The 17,460-nt window shown below is 35.6% G+C and overlaps 1 protein-coding gene across 31 annotated transcripts in view; it reads right to left on the reverse strand.

The window, feature by feature from the left end:
• Positions 1 to 17,460, reverse strand: part of SLC38A9 (solute carrier family 38 member 9) — a 118,625-nt gene that overhangs the window by 62,599 nt on the left and 38,566 nt on the right. For 15 of the 31 annotated variants that reach the window (XM_085002252.1, XM_085002250.1, XM_085002255.1 and 12 more), the window contains 6 exons: positions 14,465 to 14,597; positions 10,622 to 10,743; positions 10,427 to 10,490; positions 10,110 to 10,203; positions 7,584 to 7,754; positions 675 to 734 (listed from right to left, as the gene is read on the reverse strand). In XM_085002252.1, the coding sequence (XP_084858378.1) occupies positions 675 to 734; positions 7,584 to 7,754; positions 10,110 to 10,203; positions 10,427 to 10,490; positions 10,622 to 10,743; positions 14,465 to 14,597 (644 nt within the window). Of the gene's footprint in view, positions 1 to 674; positions 735 to 7,583; positions 7,755 to 10,109; positions 10,204 to 10,426; positions 10,491 to 10,621; positions 10,744 to 14,464; positions 14,726 to 17,144; positions 17,245 to 17,460 lie in introns of all 31 variants that reach the window. The other 16 variants (XM_085002233.1, XM_085002241.1, XM_085002234.1 and 13 more) reach the window with 3 other exon arrangements.

Genomic DNA, 17,460 nt, shown 5'->3' on the forward strand with positions numbered 1-17,460 from the left:
TATATTCCTCCATTAAAATGATATCAATGCAGTGTCTCTGAAACCTAAATACATGAAAGTTTTAGGTGATGTTCAAGGTTAACAGTATAATTGTTAATCAGGTTACATTAGCTTTCCTCTTCACTTTTTCTGTGACTGCCATAGTGGATAAACCTATAGGTCACAAATGTTTATTTTTAATAAATTAATTAAAGGAAACTTTTCTAAGAAATCAAGATTTTTTTTTTTGGCCAAGTCTTCAATTTATTTTTCCATATTTACTAACCTTGGTTCATTATTAGGAAATACCTTAAATATTAGTAACTAAAATAATAAATGTCTGAAACTAAGTTAAGCTGAGAACTATGGTTCTAGACTTCCAAGATAATCAGCAGTGATATAGCTTCCTGAAAATATGTACTGGTTATAGGTAAATATGGATACTATAGATGTGAATTATAACTGTGAACTGTATAATACAAAGTAAATATTGTTTAATTCACATTAACACAAATTTTTGCGGAGTTTTTTTTTTTAACATATTGACTACTAACAATTTAATAGTGGCTTAGTTAACATAATGATTTTGTGCAGTCATTTACCTAAAATAAAGTTATGACTTTTATCTTAAATCCTTTTTGAAGCAAGAATATGAATATAGAAACAAGTCAAACTTTCAATTCCAAACTACTTACCAGGGTTGCTATCATTGGTACCTGGTACAGCATCTGTGTCATTAATGTGATGAATAAAATCTAAAAATTAAGGGGAAAATATAGTTTAATGCCAAATGAAAGATGCTAAATCAATCACCCTCTAAAGCATTTTATCTATAAGAATCATTTATTATCTACAGTGTGGTAATACTACCCTAGCACATTGAACCAAGACTATTTCATTAAGACAGCTTCACCTTCTTAAGGTTTTTCTAGTATAAGAATAGTGTCATTGGTGTCAGAGTCCCAGAGTGGAAAATTTTTACATGATTGAAGAATTCTTTATTTTTATTTTTTATTTTTTGGCCATACTTGTGGCATGTGGGAGTTCCTGGGCCAGGGACTGAACCCGAGCCACGGCAGTAACAATGCCGAGTCCTTACCTGCTAGGGCACCAGAGAACTCTGAAAATGTTATTAAAAAAAACTACCACAAGGCTGAATTTAGCTAAAAGCCCTGAAAGCAACATAATGTGCAACACCCCCCATATTCACACTAATTTATATAAGTATAATTATAAAATATATAGTAAAGTGCTAAAGTCTGCAAAAGGGGGAAAGCCAAGACTCAACAGCTGAATTTATCTGGAAAATCGCCTAAAGTTTTTACAAAGCATAGGACATGCTTTTTATAAACTGAAGGCTATATTGTAATTATTGTTCACATGCACCATTAAGGTTTTTTTTTTGTTTTTTTTCTTTTTATGGCCGTACCTACCGCATATGGAAGCTCCCAGGTTGGGGTTGCTCTGGAGCTGCAACTGCGGCCTATGCTACAGCCATGGTAGCACTAGAAATGGCTGTATCTGTGACCTATGCTACAGCTTGCAGCCACACACCACCAGATCTTTAACCCACTGAGTGAAGCCAGAGCTCAAACCTGCATCTTCACAGAGACATTGTGGGGTGCTTAACCCACTGAACCACAAATGAGAACTCTCAGTACTACTAAGATATACTAAAGGTAGTAGCAAAATAAAAAGCATATGCAGATACCTGAGTGTATGTGTGTGTATATATATATATATATATATGCATATGCAGATACCCGAGAGCATATATATATATATATATATATATTCTTACTTGCCTGAGGAAATTTACTTTGTTAACCTTTTATAACCTCAGTAAGCAATAATAAAATTGATGTAAAACTTAGATAGTAAAAAATGCTAGATTTTAAGTCATAAAGTAAGATTAATATGTAATTATTTACCTCCATTATATGCTTCTCAAGATAAAATAGTGCTCTAGATTTTTACAGTATCTCCAGGAATTATTAGAGATTGGAGGTTATAAATCTTTATGTAATTTCTGATGTCAAAGACTTATATAAGGCTAGAAAACCTCTATACCAAATACTGGGTTGTATAGTATTTACCCCAAATCTATGTCCACCAGGAACCTTGCCCCAAATCTATGTCCAATGTGACCTTACTTTGAATCAGTTTGCAGATATAATCAGGTTAAGATTAGGTTATACTGGATTAGGGTAGGGCTTAAATTCAATGACTAGTGTCCTGTTTTTTTTTTTTTTAAGTTTTGTCAATTTTATAATAGAATCTCTCATGTAAAAATAATCTAGTTCCCCCCCCCCCCCGCCCCCGCATGTCACAACCAAATTTTATAGCATTTCCATCCCACCCTCAGGGCATCCCCCTACCCTCCCAACCTGTCTCATTTGGAGACCATACGTTTTTCAAGGTCTTAAAAAGAACAGGAACATTTGGACACAAAGACACTGAAGGGAGATGACCATGTGAAGATACAGGCTGAAACCGGAATGATGTAGCTACAGGACAAGGAATGCCAAGGACTGCCAGCAATCTAGGAAATTAGGAAGAGGCAAGGAAGGCTTCTTCTCTAATGGCTTCAGAGGAAGCAGAGGGCCCTATACACACTTTGATTTCAGACTTCTAGTTTCCAGGACCATGAGAGAATAAATTTCTCTTGTTTTAAGAGAAATAGTTTATGGTAATCTGTCATAGCAACCCTAATACACCAAGGCTCAATAAGGACAATATGAGAAAGAAAAAAACTCTAGGCCAATAACTCTTACGAAAAGACACGAATGTCCTAAATATTAGTCCAACTCCTTCCATAAGTAAACTAAATTCAGTAGGAAAATTTAAAAAATACACCATGACTTACAAACTAATTTATGTTTATCCCAGAACATAACAATGATTGATTGATTATTATTATTATTATTGTCTTTTCAGGGCCACACCCATGGCACATGGAGGTTCCCAGGCTAGGGTCAAATCAGAGCTAAAGGTGCCGGGCTACACCATAGCCACGGCAACATGGGATCCAAGCTGCATCTGCGACGTACACCTCAGCCCACGGCAACACTGGATCCTTAAGCCACTGAGTAAGGCCAGGGATCGAACTTGCATCCTCAAGGATGCTAGTCAGATTTGTTTCCACTGAGCCATGATGGGAATGCCAAGAATGATTTAAATATTACAAAATATATGCACAGAATTCACCATATTAATAATTAATTTTTTTTCAGATTTTTTTAAAAAATAATGTTTTTTATTTTTTCCTCATTATAGCTGGTTTACAGTGTTGTCAATTTTCTACCGTATAGTATGGTGACTCAATTACACACATGAATAGATTCTTTTTTCTCACATTATCATGTTCCATTATAAGTGACTAAATATATAAAATGATTGTAAAGCTTTTCTCCTTTAAATTGTTAATATGGTGAATTTAAAGGAGAAAAGCTTTACAATCATTTTAAGAGATACAGATTAAATATTTGATGAAATCCAGCACACATCAATAAAAATCATTAAGAAAACAATAGGCTGGAACATCATTAAATTACTAAAGGTACAACCAAGATCCTACAACCAACATAATATTTAATGGTGAAACATTAGATTTCCTCAGGAACAATATAAGGATGTCTACGAACACTGCACCTATACAACTTTACAGTTTAAAAAAGATAAATGTATCTATGAATTATTTAAAAAATAATAACTATATAGGAAGATGTTTTCATTATTCATGGATGACATAACTATCTAAATATAAAACTCAAAGTGGATTTACAAAATTATAAGCAGTAAGAGCTCAATATATTTGCTAGATGAAAGACAACAATTAAAAAGTTAACTAGGTTCTTTTATAATAGCAACAAATACTCTAAATTTCTTCTAATTAAAGAATATATCACTAGTTTCATGAAGGGGGTGTGGGTTACATCGATGTATCCATCTGTCAAAATTGTATGGCCAATGGAGTTCTCTTGTAGCACAGTGGGTGAAGGATCTGGCACTGTCACTCCAGCAGCATGGGTGGCTGTTGTGGTGTGGGTTCAGTCCCTGGCCTGGGAACTTCCACATGATGTGGGTGCCAACGAAAAAGAAAAAAAAAAAATCTATATGATCAAGATTTGTGTATTTCAATGAAGGTAAATTCTATCTAAAAAAGCAAATTCTAGAGTGGGTATAGGCATGATCATGTTTTCTAAATGTATAACACTATTACCTACAAGGGAAAAAATTCATTTCTAAGGGATGAAAAAAATTTACTCTTTTTACATATAAAGGACAGAAACATATACAGTTTATAAATGGATATACACTGTATCTGTGAAAATAGAATTTCATGGGAAGGCAATTAGGAAAAAATGCCTAAAAAGGCTCCTTAAAAGAGCAATAGTGGGAAAAAAGGTTGAGAAACATTGGTACCATCTGATTCAAGAATGGCAGAATGTTAATAATTGTTGACAATGGGTAGGGGGAACATGACAGTTCCTTATATGTTCTTCTACTTTGTACATGTTTGAAATTTTCTGTGATAAAATATGAATGTTTGAATATTAAACCAAAATGGCTTTAAACACAAAAAAATTTAGGGTACTGAGAATAAAATAAGTTTAAAAGATATGCAAGACTTTTATCAATGAAAATTTACAAGATATTTTAAAAGACCTAAATAAATGGAGAACTACTCCATGCCATGATCATGGATAGTAAGACTCAATATCCTAATGATATTATTCTTTCCACATCTATAAATCCAATGCAATGCCAATCAAATCTTAAATTCAGTACCCTAATGACATCAATTATGGTAGTGGTTGATAGCTTATGGTATAGTAACTGATAAATTCAGTACAATTTCAATCAAATTCTGATTGGAATTTTTTGTGGAATTTGACAAGGTGATTCTAAAATGTATGTGGAAGAGTTATAGACCATAATCAAAAAGACTGAGTAGTTTGAAAGTAAAAAAGAAACAAAACAGGAGTTCCCATTGTGGCTCAGTGGTTAACGAATCCAACTAGGAACCATGAGGTTGTGGGTTCGATCCCTGGCCTTGCTCAGTGGGTTTAAGGATCCAGCGTTGCCGTGAGCTGTGGTGGAGGTTGCAGACATGGCTCGGATCCCGTGTTGCTGTGGCTCTGGTGTAGGCCCGCAGCTACAGCTCCGATTAGACCCCTAGCCTGGGAACCTCCATGTGCCGCAGGAGCGGCCCTAGAAAAGGCAAAAACAAACAAAAAACTTCTGAACAACAGAGCCACCATACACAAAGTGAAGATATTTCCATACAATAATGAATAAAATATTAGTATCCAGACTTTACAAAGGGCACCTAAAAATAAACATGAAAAAAGACCATCAATCCAATAGAAAAATAGGCAAAAGATATGAAAAAGCTATCTAAAATCCAATATAATTAAGAAAAGATGTCTAGTGTTACTTCTTATGAGGAGAAATGCAAATTAAAACCTATATCCCAACTGGCAAAATTTAAGTCTGATAATACCAAGTGTAGATGAGGATATGGAATAAGGAGAACTTTTATACACTGTTGGTAGGAGTGTGACTGGTATAAGGATGATAAACAATAATTTGGTAATTTCTAGTAATGTTGAAAATGTGAATATTCTGTTTCAGAAATTTGTCTTAGAGGTACATAGTTGGAAAAACCTCTCCCACATATACACACAAGGAAACAAACAATGATATTAAACAAAGTCTTGTTTGTAAGAGCAAAATAACTGAAAACAAATATCAGCAAAAGAATGGATAAAGAAGGCATGGTATATTCATGCTACATAATAAAGCAGTGAAACTGAACTAGAATAATGTATTACTGAAGATGAATGTGGCAAAAAGTTGCAAAAGCATTAATATAGATTAAAAACATGCAAAACAATACTATATGTTGCTTATATATTTATATAGTAGGAGAACAAAAACATGCATGTACCATATTTTGTACCAAAATTAGGGAAGAAGGAAAATGAGGCTGAGAAGGAGAACATGAGGGGCTTCAATTATATGTCTATAAGAACAGAGAACTAATGTAAATACGGCAAAATATTATAACAAGAAAACTAGTTAGTGGGTACACTGGTATATATATTAGTTTCTGCGTCTTTTTGATAGTTTGAAACACTTCATAATTTTTCATACAATAAAAATGCTTGCTAATAAAAAGAACTTAATTAAAATGCTAATTTTATTCTTTAAAATAAAAACAGAATTTATTTACCTCACTCACCTGTCCCTCAAAAGAACTTAGGGAAATTAGCTATTGTAATTATGTTAGAACTTATTTTGAAATTTGTTTTTTATGTAAATCTAGCTAAACATCTATATAAACCCAGCTAAACATATACTAAGCTTTAGGTCTATCAGTCATCAGGAAAAATATTTGGAATCTTAATATAAAATGGACTTGGAAGTTCCTGTTGCGGCTCAGCAGTAAGGAGCCTGACTAGTATCCATGAGGATGTGCGTTCAATCCCTGGTCTTGCTCAGTGGGTTAAGGATCCAGCAGTGCTGTGAGCTGTGGTGTAGGTTGCAGATGTGGCTTGGATCCCATGTTGCTGTGGCTCTGATTTGACCCCTAGCCTGGGAATCTCCATATGCCGCAAGTGCGGCCCTAAAAAGCAAAAAAATAAAAAAAGAATTTTAACCAATTTAAGAATATTATAAAAGTATTTGGTCTAAATTTCTAAGACTCCTTTCAGAATTCAAATAGCTGATGTGGGTGAATTACAACTCTGTGGTATGTAAATAATATATTTACCAAATAATTTCCATTATTCTACTGTTTCCTAATTTTATTTTATTTTTTTTGTTTCCTAATTTTAGATCTTGATATTTTGAAAACATGTGACTGAAAGTTGTTTCTTTGAGATTCCACATCAAATTCTTTAGCAACAAATACCATGTAAAGTTCCATGTAAATACCATGTGAAGTTTAGCATGTAAATGAACTTCACAAACTTTTCTGTTAAACTAAAATTTTGTGGTATAGAATGAAAAAAATGCTTAAAATACCTACTGAAACCTAGAAATATTTTATATTAGAGAATTTGAAAAAAATATCATTTATCCCAAAATTAGTTTTTCGAAATGAACATACATGATGTATTTGATGTATTTGAGATCATAACCAGAAAGCTAATTGAATCAAGTATATCTTCCAGAATTATAAATATTACTTTTTACTTTATTAATCTCAAGTCTAGAATAAAGACTGTAACTAAAACGTTACAGTATGGAGTTCCCGTCACGGCTCAGTGGTTAACGAATCTGACTTGGAACCATGAGGTTGTGGGTTTGATCCTTGGCCTTGCTCAGTAGGTTAAGGATTTGGCGTTGCCATGAGCTGTGGTGTAGGTTGCAGAAGCTGCTTGGATCCCACGTTGTTGTGGCTCTGGCGTAGGCTGGCGGCTACAGATCCAATTAGACCCCTAGCCTGGGAACCTCCATGTGCTGTGGGAGCGGCCCTAGAAAAGGCAAAAAGACAAAAAAAAAAAAAAAAAAAAAAGGAAATAAATAAATAAAATGTTACAGTAGTTATTTTATCAGAAAGCAATTGTGTTAAGGCATATAATATGGATACTTACTAAAAATAAACTTTCCAGTATTAAAAAGAAAATTAGACATAAGCACCCAATAAACTATCATTGCTCCAATAAGAGACACCAAGGAGAAAAGAAGACTCGACCACTGCCCAAAGGAGCCAAAATAATATCTGCAGACATCTGGATATTCCCAGGTGGTGGTATCCACTGATGCTAGATAAAAATAAAAGAGAATGAGTAAAATTAGATGTTAACCATATATTCCATATTCATAATTTGTGTTCTACAAATTAATTCAAAATATTTAGCAAAAGATTAAAGGTATTTCAACAAGATATTAGAACATATTATGAAATACCAGTAATTAAAGCATTATAGAACAAATACATTAAAAAGAAATGTAGGTCAATAAAATAGTACAGATGATCTAAGAAGTAGATTATAGTATCATAAAATTTTATAATTAATAAAAGCAAGTAATAAACCAAGCCTAGACAAAATCATCAATAAAGGACAGTAGATATTATCCAACAATATTTGGCACACATAATAATAATTTAGAGGAATGTTTTACTGAGTTATACTTCATACCACATGCCAATTTAAATTTCAGACAATGAGGGAAGCAGGGAAGGGCAATATTAAGAGATACAAACTATTATGTATAAAATAAGCTACAAGGATATATTGTAAAACATGGGAATATGGCCAGTATTTTATAATAACTTATTTATTTATTTTTGTCTTTTTAGAGCTGCACCTGCAGCATACGGAAGTTCCCAGGCTAGGGGTCAAATTGGAACTGCAGCTGCCAGCCTACACCACAGCCACAGCAATGCTAGATACGAGTCACATCTGCAACCTACACCACAGGTCACGGCAACGCCATATCCTTAACCCACTGAGCGAGGCCAGGGATCAAACCTGCATCCTCATGGACACTAGTCGGGTTCATTACTGCTAAGTCATGATGGGAACTCCCTATAATAACCATAAATGGAATACATAACCTTTAAAAATTATGAATCACTATATTGTACACCTGTAACTATACTTCAAGTATACATCAATAGTTGAAGTATATAGTTGAAGTACAGTTGATGTACAATATAAATAATATTGCATATCAATTATACTTCAAATAAAGAAATTTCAGACAATTAAGAATTTAAAATAAATAACAGAAGTTCCTATCATGGCTCAGTGGTTAACAAATCCGACTAGGAACCATGAGGTTGCGGGTTCGATCCCTGGCCTTGCTCAGTGGGTTAAGGATCCAGGTCGCAGAAGTAGCTTGGATCCCGTGTTGCTGTGGCTCTGGCATAGGCCAGTGGCTACAGCTCTGATTAGACCCCTAGCCTGGGAACCTCCATATGCCATGGGTGCGGTCCTAGAAAAGGCAAAAAGACAAAAGAAAAAAAAATTAATAAAATAAAATAAAATAAAATAAAAGATAATACAGAGGACAATGTAAAAATAGAACCCGAAAGGTTATCCTTTTCTATCAACAATAGAAAATATTGGCAGAACTTTTTTTTATCATAAAAAAGTCATTAAAATATTGAATGGGAAAGAAATTGACAAAATATAATAGGTAAAGGGCTAAGTGCCTATATCATATGAAGAATTTAGCAGATTTATAAGGGTATCAAGAGATTTGTGTATAATGAGGAACAGGATATGAATAAATAATACAATTAAGAGAAAATATATCACAGCTTATAATGGAGACAGAAAAAAACTGGAGGCAAAGCCTGGTCTGTTGATTCATATTTGCCAAGGTTCAATGAATTATCACATGTCTATTTAGGTCCTAAGCTATTTTAAAATAATCTAAAAAGGTATTTCCCTGATCTAGAATTTATAGAAGTGAGTGGAAGTAATGCATTGGTACAACTTTGAGAACTCATTATAAAGGACATATTGCTCACATTTTTGTATTTACAATTTTTACTTTTAGGATAATCCAACATTTAGAACTTTTGGTAGGGATAAGTCAAAACAAGTCACTGTTAACTGATAAGAATCATAGAATTCTCAATTTATTCCTGGAAAAGACCTCATTTTTAAAATATGACTTCTAAGGAGTTCCCATCATGGTGCAGCAGAAACCATGAGGATGCAGGTCAGATCCCTGGCCTTGCTCAGTGGGTTAAGGATCCGGCATTGCTGTGAGCTGTGGTGTAGGTCACAGATGCAGCTCAGATCCCACATTGCTGTTGCTGTGGTATAGGCCAGCAGCTACAGTTCTGATTTGACCCCTAGTCTGGGAACCGCCATATGCCATGGGTGTGGCCCTAAAAAGACTATGTATATATCTGACTTTTAAAATTATTCTTATGAGGATATTAGTACCAAAGTGAATGCATTCTTCAAAGAACTCCTAGACTCTCTCAGATTGGCAGCCACTAAATTCATTAACATATCAGTTCAGCCAAATGTTATGAATTAGAGAAGTAAATATTTATGCACAAAATAGTTAACACACTTGTGAAATGTACACATTAGTGATCTGCCTTGATAGAAACTACTATCCATATCATTATTTTTACAGTGGCAAATTCTTACATATCATAGCTCGTGATTTCACTACTCTGTAGCAGCAATAAAGTGTTAAAAGGCCCATCAGTATGATGACAATCATTCCAGTAGTAAACCCAGCCTGTTTAAAAATAAAAATATGGAAGAATATATAATATGTTAGAATCCATTCATATGCAAACATTATGTTCCCTAAACAATTATGATAAAAACTAATGTATAATTAAATACATCGTCTACTTTCTTTAGTAAATTTTATGTAGATTTATTAAAACCTCTGTTGTAAAACTTCCAGTACAAAGAGAAAAAAATTCCAGCAGAAAGTGTGCTGAAAATTATATTACCTGTTTTATGCCCCAAGGAATACTTAGTATAGATGTTCCCATCATGGTATTCCAAATCATAAAACTGAAAACAGAGTAATAGTAGTAAAAAGATGAAGTTTGACTCTTCAAACATTTTAAGACAAAAATTAAAATAGTCAATAAGTTTTATTTATATATAGTTTAAGTTATGCTCCAAAAAGTAGTTTTACTCACATGGTTACTAAACTGGTGTTTTTACCATATCCTTCAGTGTAACTCTGAAGTTTATAAGCAGAACCTAATGGACTATACACATAGCACTCTTCTGGAGCTGGAACTACATGATCCGGGGCAATCTGGTTAAAAAAGAAGAGAAATGTTAGAACCAGTAAATGTCCAAAACAGGATGTTTTCTACAGAACAAAGTATCTGACTCTAGACACACTTCTAAATATCATAAACAAGTAGAGTCTGTATCTATGATGAATGAATATAAAATAGTTCTTCAAATACAGTAGATCTAAAGGAGTAAGAGTTTAAATGTAAACACAATAAACTTTCCATTGAAATGAGAATGAATTCCTAGAATATGCAACTGTCAATATTTTTTCTCTCCATTTTCATGAGACAGGAGGAAGAAGAGATGGCAAAGACTGAGATTAAGTAATTCTAGATGAAGGATACTTGCACATAGAGTGAGGGGAATTTAAAGAATCAAGTAGCCACTGAACTCCTATGTGAAAGTGGTTTTAGCAGAGAGGCTGGAAGGGAACTCAAACTATAAAGAATTGAGGAGTCAATAGAAGGGACATAAAGGAACAGTACAGACTATTCCAGAAATTGGCACAACATTGTAAATCAAATATACTTTAATAAAAATAAATAAATAAAAATATAAAGACTATTCTTTAAATGCTATGGTAGCAGAAGAAAAAGATGAGCTACAGTGGCTCAAGGAAAAGGCAAAGCATGGACTCCTAAGAACGGAAGATGTAAGCAAAAGGAAGGAGCCAATAGAGAAGCTGAAGATGTACAGAAAGAGAATGACTGAATAGATATATATTTCTTATACATATAGCTCCCACCTTACCCTGACACATTTCTTCTAATTCTGTCTCCCTTTTTTGGTAGGGAAAAAAATATAGTTCCCTGATGGAATTCTTCCCATCTCCCTGAGAAGAGTCTTTTGAGAATATGCAGTCCTTACATATAATATTAAAGACACAGGAGCTGACTGGTATAAGCTAAGAATTATATATCAGTATGTAAATGTGCCACTTTGTGTTAGGCTTAGCATTCAAGAAAAAAAAAAATTACAGCCCCTAACTTCAAGATGTTTAAATTCCAAGTGGAAAACATATGAGGAAATTAGACAAGGCTGTAAGAATAAAAATTAAGTGTTCAACTCTGGAATATAGGAATGAAAAAAAAATAATAATTATAATAATGGAGACTAAAATAATTGGGAAAGACTTCAAGGAAATGATGGAACATTAGGCCTCAGTAGGTAGACAGGCTATGTACGAACTGGTGCAAAAAGAAAAAAGCATCAAAACCTCCTCTATGCATATGATTGGTGGTGTCTTGTAAACATCATCCTGAATGCTATGCCTGGTGTGGCTTTGGAAACAACTATTTCCTAGAAATACAAAAGTTATGTGGAGATAGGTCTGCTGCCTTCTCTCTATCCTCAGTCCTCTTGGGTCTGAGTTCTGCTGTCTTTTACTATGGAGCAAAAGGAAAAAGGGGGCAAGACCATGTCTGCATCAGGCAGGGGGTAAATCATGATAGCTACCAAACTAAGTTCAGAAAAAGTGAAAACTGAAAGTTATTGATGCAGGATTAGAAGAAATAAGAAATTCTTAGGAGAAAGAGAAATGCTGGAGGATTGGATCCTACACTTTGTCATTAGTCTCGGACAGTGCTTTTCAAATTTGAATGTTCCTGGGTTTCACACAGAGAATTTGTAATACAGGTTTTTTTCTTTTTGTTGTTGTTGTTGGTTTTTTTGTTTGTTTTTTTGTCTTTTTAGATCCATTCCCCTCGGCGTATGGAGGTTCCCAGGCTAAGGGTCTAATTGGAGCTGTTGCTGCCGGCCTATGCCACAGCCATAGCAACACCAGATCCGAGCAGTGTCTGCAACCTACACCACAGCTCACAGCAACGCCGGATCCTTAACCCACTGAGCGAGGCCAGGGATTGATCCGGCAACCTCATGGTTCCTAGTCGGATTCTTTTCCGCCATGCCAAAACGGGAACTCCTGTAATATAGATTTTGATTCAGTAGATCTGGAGTAAGGACTGAGATTTGTCAATTTTAACAAGCTCTCCATGATACTGATATTGCTGGCCTGTGCAAGTCACATTTTTATTAGCAAGGGTTTAGGAGATGTTGGTAGCCAAATAATTTACCACCTTTCTATTTTTAGGATAAAAATATTAAGGTAAATGGGGAAATTTTTAGAATAAAAAGTATAACTCTGTAAAGACCTGACACCTACAGTTTCATATTGTTCTTCCTTTAAAAATCTTCTAGGGGAGTTCCCACTGTGGTGCAGTGGGTTATGAACCTGACTGCAATGGGGCGCAGGTCGCTGCAGAGGTGTGGGTTTGATCCCCTGTCCAGCGCAGTGGGTTAAAGGATCTGGCACAGGAGGTTAAGGGATCTGGCATTGTCGCAGCTGTGGCATAGGTTGCGGCTGTGGCTTGGATTCACTCTCTGGCCCAGGAACTTCCATATGCTGTGGGTGAGGGCATTAAAAAAAAAAAAAATCTTTTAGGAGAAATAATTTTGGGACTCTCAGAAAATGAGTGTGAGTGTATGCACACAATCATTAAAAATGGTCATATTACTCCGTTAATTTTAGGTCACTGTTTATATACTTTGATTTACTAGGCTTACCTGTCAGTTAACAAAATGGATTCAATTTGGTGTACAATGCTGTCTTAATTTCCAGGCGATCAACATACACTCAGGCCTAGACTGGCCCAGTTGATATCTATGAAGTTTGAGTCTACAAATACATCCTCTAGGAGGTTTGAACTAGACCCAGGGATACTGTATTACTTCTACTCTCCAGAGGGCTTAGACAATTCTAATATGGAACAAAGACTTTACTATAACTACTGATGTAAAGACCCAGGGAAGGAAAAGGTGAAAAAATTAGGGGAAAAAATTATTCCTGATTTTTTTTACAGGCCCTTTGCTAAGGATAGCTTTTATTTATTTATTTATTTATTTTTGTCTTTTTGCTATTTCTTGGGCCGCTCCCGTGGCATATGGAGGTTCCCAGGCTAGGGGTTGAATCGGAGCTGTAGCCACCAGCCTATGCCAGAGCCACAGCAACACAGGATCCGAGCTGCGTCTGCAACCTACACCACAGCTCATGGCAACGTTGGATCGTTAACCCACTGAACAAGGGCAGGGACCGAACCCGCAACCTCATGGTTCCTAGTCGGATTCGTTAACCACTGCGCCACGACGGGAACTCCAGCTTTTATATTTTTAATGATTATAAAACAAAAGTGGAAAAGAATACATGACAGCACGTTGCCCAAAAAGCTTCACATGTTTAGTATTTGCCCTTTGACCCTTGTTTTTGATCCATAAAAGGACATTACCAAACAGGAAAATATTATATATATATGCATGCGTATATTTCAGTTTCTCACCCCTGTAGAAAATCTCTAAAAACATTTTTCTCTTGTAGCTTCAAACTTAAAAACTGAATAGACTAACCAGAACCTGTTATTATTATTTACTAATCAATGACTTAAACTATTTCAATATTTCATCATCCTCAAAGCTCCTAGGATTGTGGATTAGCAGAATTTAATCTAAGAAATCTCTAGGCTGTTGTCAACACAAAGATTGTTTCAAGTTTTCTATGCCAGGCCTATTAAGAATGAACTAGCCTGAGATGTAAGATATGTATTAATTAATATCTTTGATTTTCCATGATGCTGTCCTTGGAATGTGGCCAGCAAAAAGTTCAACCACTGGGAGTTGCCCTGGCTCATGTTGTTCACTGTTCATTTCAATTTAACTTAGACAATCAGCAATGCTTTGCCCCTTACCAGTGCCTTGTCTGCAGGAGCGGTGAGCCGGCTGTAGTAATGAATCCTCTTGTTCATGGCAGAGGCATGGTCACTAACCCTCTGAATGACATCATTCACATTGACGATGTTTGTGGGCTCTATATAGAAAGGCCTAGAGAAGGGAATATACACTTGACAAAGAACGTTCAGGCAGAAATTCTGGATGTCAGCCATTGAAGAAAATAACTTCTTGTCCTCCATTAGAAATGGGATGTACCAAGGCAAGGCATTTACTTCTCACTTTTGGTGGGAAAAGAAAATGTCACAAAAGAAGTATTACCCAGTCCTCAAAATAAAACTTTTGTTTCATAGTGCTATTACTTTAAATACACTTTTTTAAACTTAAGGAATTTAGCAATAGAGGAGACCTGACAGAAAGAGCTTCGATCAGTTATTAAAAAGAAATATAGCAGCTGACAGTTTTTAACAATCAAACTTAAACAGATACAGCTTTGAATATTCTCTTAAAAAGCACTTGGCACTAAATCAGAGAAATTACAGACAAAAATGTTCCTCTACTAAAGAGTCTCTATTCCTTCTTTATGGCCCAAAGTTACTTCCGATGATAAACACAATTCCTATTTCTTGGTTCATATACTAAGGATTAGTGATTTCAGCCATCTCCCTTGTGAAACTCATCCCAAGTAAATATTAAATGGAACATCCCGACACTAGAGATATTTTGTCTTATTCCACTTTTCTTAAATTTCAGTAATATGCCCTATTATGCTACTATTATATGTATGCTTTCTTCTCATAACTGTGTTCCAATCGACTCCAGATTCTGGTTTTCAATCATTATTTCCAGTCATTAACCCCTTCAGTTTCTTATTGAAACTCCATTTCTTGCAGTTATAAACTACCCAAATGTAAAGACCAGGCAGAGGTGCATGAAATGACCATATGCCTTAGATCCCTTGAAGTTACGAATGACGGCGCATCCCAAATTGTATATATTTGGTATACACAGATCCAAATAATAAAGGGACAAAAAGCCAAGAGATTTATCATTGGTTCTATATAAGTCTTCTACATTTATGGTTCTAAAATAAGCTTGAAATTTACCAGAGTGTGGTAACCGTTTTTGCAGATATCATTAATCTAACCTTGTGGGAAGCAATTGAAAAACCAAGTGACTGGAATTTCATTTCATTTGTATTTTAGGGCCACACTAGTGGCATATGGAATTTCCCAGGCCAAGGGTTGAATCAGAGCTATAGCTGCTGGGCTGGACCATAGCTACAGCAACTCGGGATCCTTAATCCACTGAGGGAAGCCAGAGATCAAACCCATGTCCTCATGGATACTAGTCGGGCTCGTTATCGCAGAGCCATGATGGGAACTCCCCCAAGTGACTGGAATTTTAGTTTATGCTATTTTTCCAAATAACTCTGTGATATTAGAGAAATGGTAACACAGATACTAAATTTAGTCTAGTCTTTCTAGTTAGCATATAGAATCTTTGAATCTTTCTTTTATTATTACTCTCCACACCACCACCTAAATACAGTGGGCACTTTTTAGCTAAACCCAACAAATATCTGAGAGCACTTACTAAAGCAAATATGTGGATATAGAGATCAACATGACATACTATTTATACCAAGCATATAACTGCTAAATGAATTCAGTGGTGTCAGTAATTCTCAAGGGCATACAATGAAAACTAAAGGGTCAGAGGCTGAATATAACTATTTTAAAATTTGGTAGCCTGAAATAACTACCATTCCTCACAAAGCATTAAAGTGTTTTTTTTTTTTTTGTTGTTGTTGTTGTTGGTTTTTGCTTTTCAGGCTGCACCCACGGCATATGGAGGTTTCCAGGCTAGGAGTCTAATCTGAGCTACAGCCTCCAGCCTATGCCACAGCCGCAGCAATGCCAGATCTGAGCCGCATCTGCGACCTATATCACAGCTCATGGCAATGCTAGATCCTTAACCCACTAAGCGAGGCCAGGGATCAAACCCGCAACCTCATGGGTCCTGGTCAGATTCATTTCCACTGCGCCACGACAGGAACTCCCTTTAAAGTGTTCTAAATAATTTAAATCTCTACTGTGACACTCAGTAGTACTAAAAACCAATGTAGAAATATTTCAGTCTGGAAGACAGTTTGGGCCACACTGCACAGGGCGTTCCCTTAGTGTTTTGTAAGAATGACACCCTACAAAACTGAAGAACAAACTACAGTTCTAATGTCAATATGAAGCAGAGATTTAAGCTCATCAAGGATTACTAACAGAGGGAGTTCCCATTGTGGTTCATTGGTAACCAATCCAACTAGTATCCGTGAGGATGCAGGTTGGATCCCTGGCCTTGCTCAGTGGGTAAAGGATCCAGTGTTGCCATGAGCTGTGGCACAGATCACAGACGCAGCTTGGATCCCGTGTTCCTGTGGCTGTGGGTAGGCCAGCAGCTGTAGCTCTGATTTGATCCCTAGCCAGGGAACTTCCATATGTCGCAGGTGCAGCCCTAAAAAAAAAAAAAGGATTACTAATAGAGACTAATGAGTGTGACACTGATAAGAAGAGATGTAGATATTCTACGTGTAGTTATTACTCTGAAAACTCAATGGTATTAACATTAGCCACTAAGTTGGCTGGGAGGCCTGTTGAAAAGCAGTCCAGGAAGTGCTACATTTCTTGGCCCCTGACATCTTACAGAAGTGTTAACTGTACCAGTTCAGTTGGCTTGGGTACTCAGAGAGCAGAATGACTGAAAGTTTTCCTTTTCCAACAGTTTTCATTGAGATGCTGAGTGCCTGTTCAAACAAATATTTTGGAATCTTTTCAATAGTTTCTCTTTAAAAATATACAACTCAGCGTATTTTAACTGAATATGCTTAAAGCTTTATTCAAGTAAGCAAAAAATACAACGTATATTTCTAAATTGAACTTTAGTTGGATCTTAAAACACTTTTAAAATGAATACTATTTGGAGTTCCCGTTGTGGCACAGCAGAAACAAATATGACTAGG

The sequence above is a fragment of the Sus scrofa genome, chromosome 16 (assembly GCF_054392235.1).
Source record: "Sus scrofa isolate SSC_HxYL_T2T_F1_AM1 chromosome 16, Sscrofa_HxYL_maternal_Yorkshire_Landrace_v2.0, whole genome shotgun sequence".
NCBI classification, from domain to species: domain Eukaryota; kingdom Metazoa; phylum Chordata; class Mammalia; order Artiodactyla; family Suidae; genus Sus; species Sus scrofa.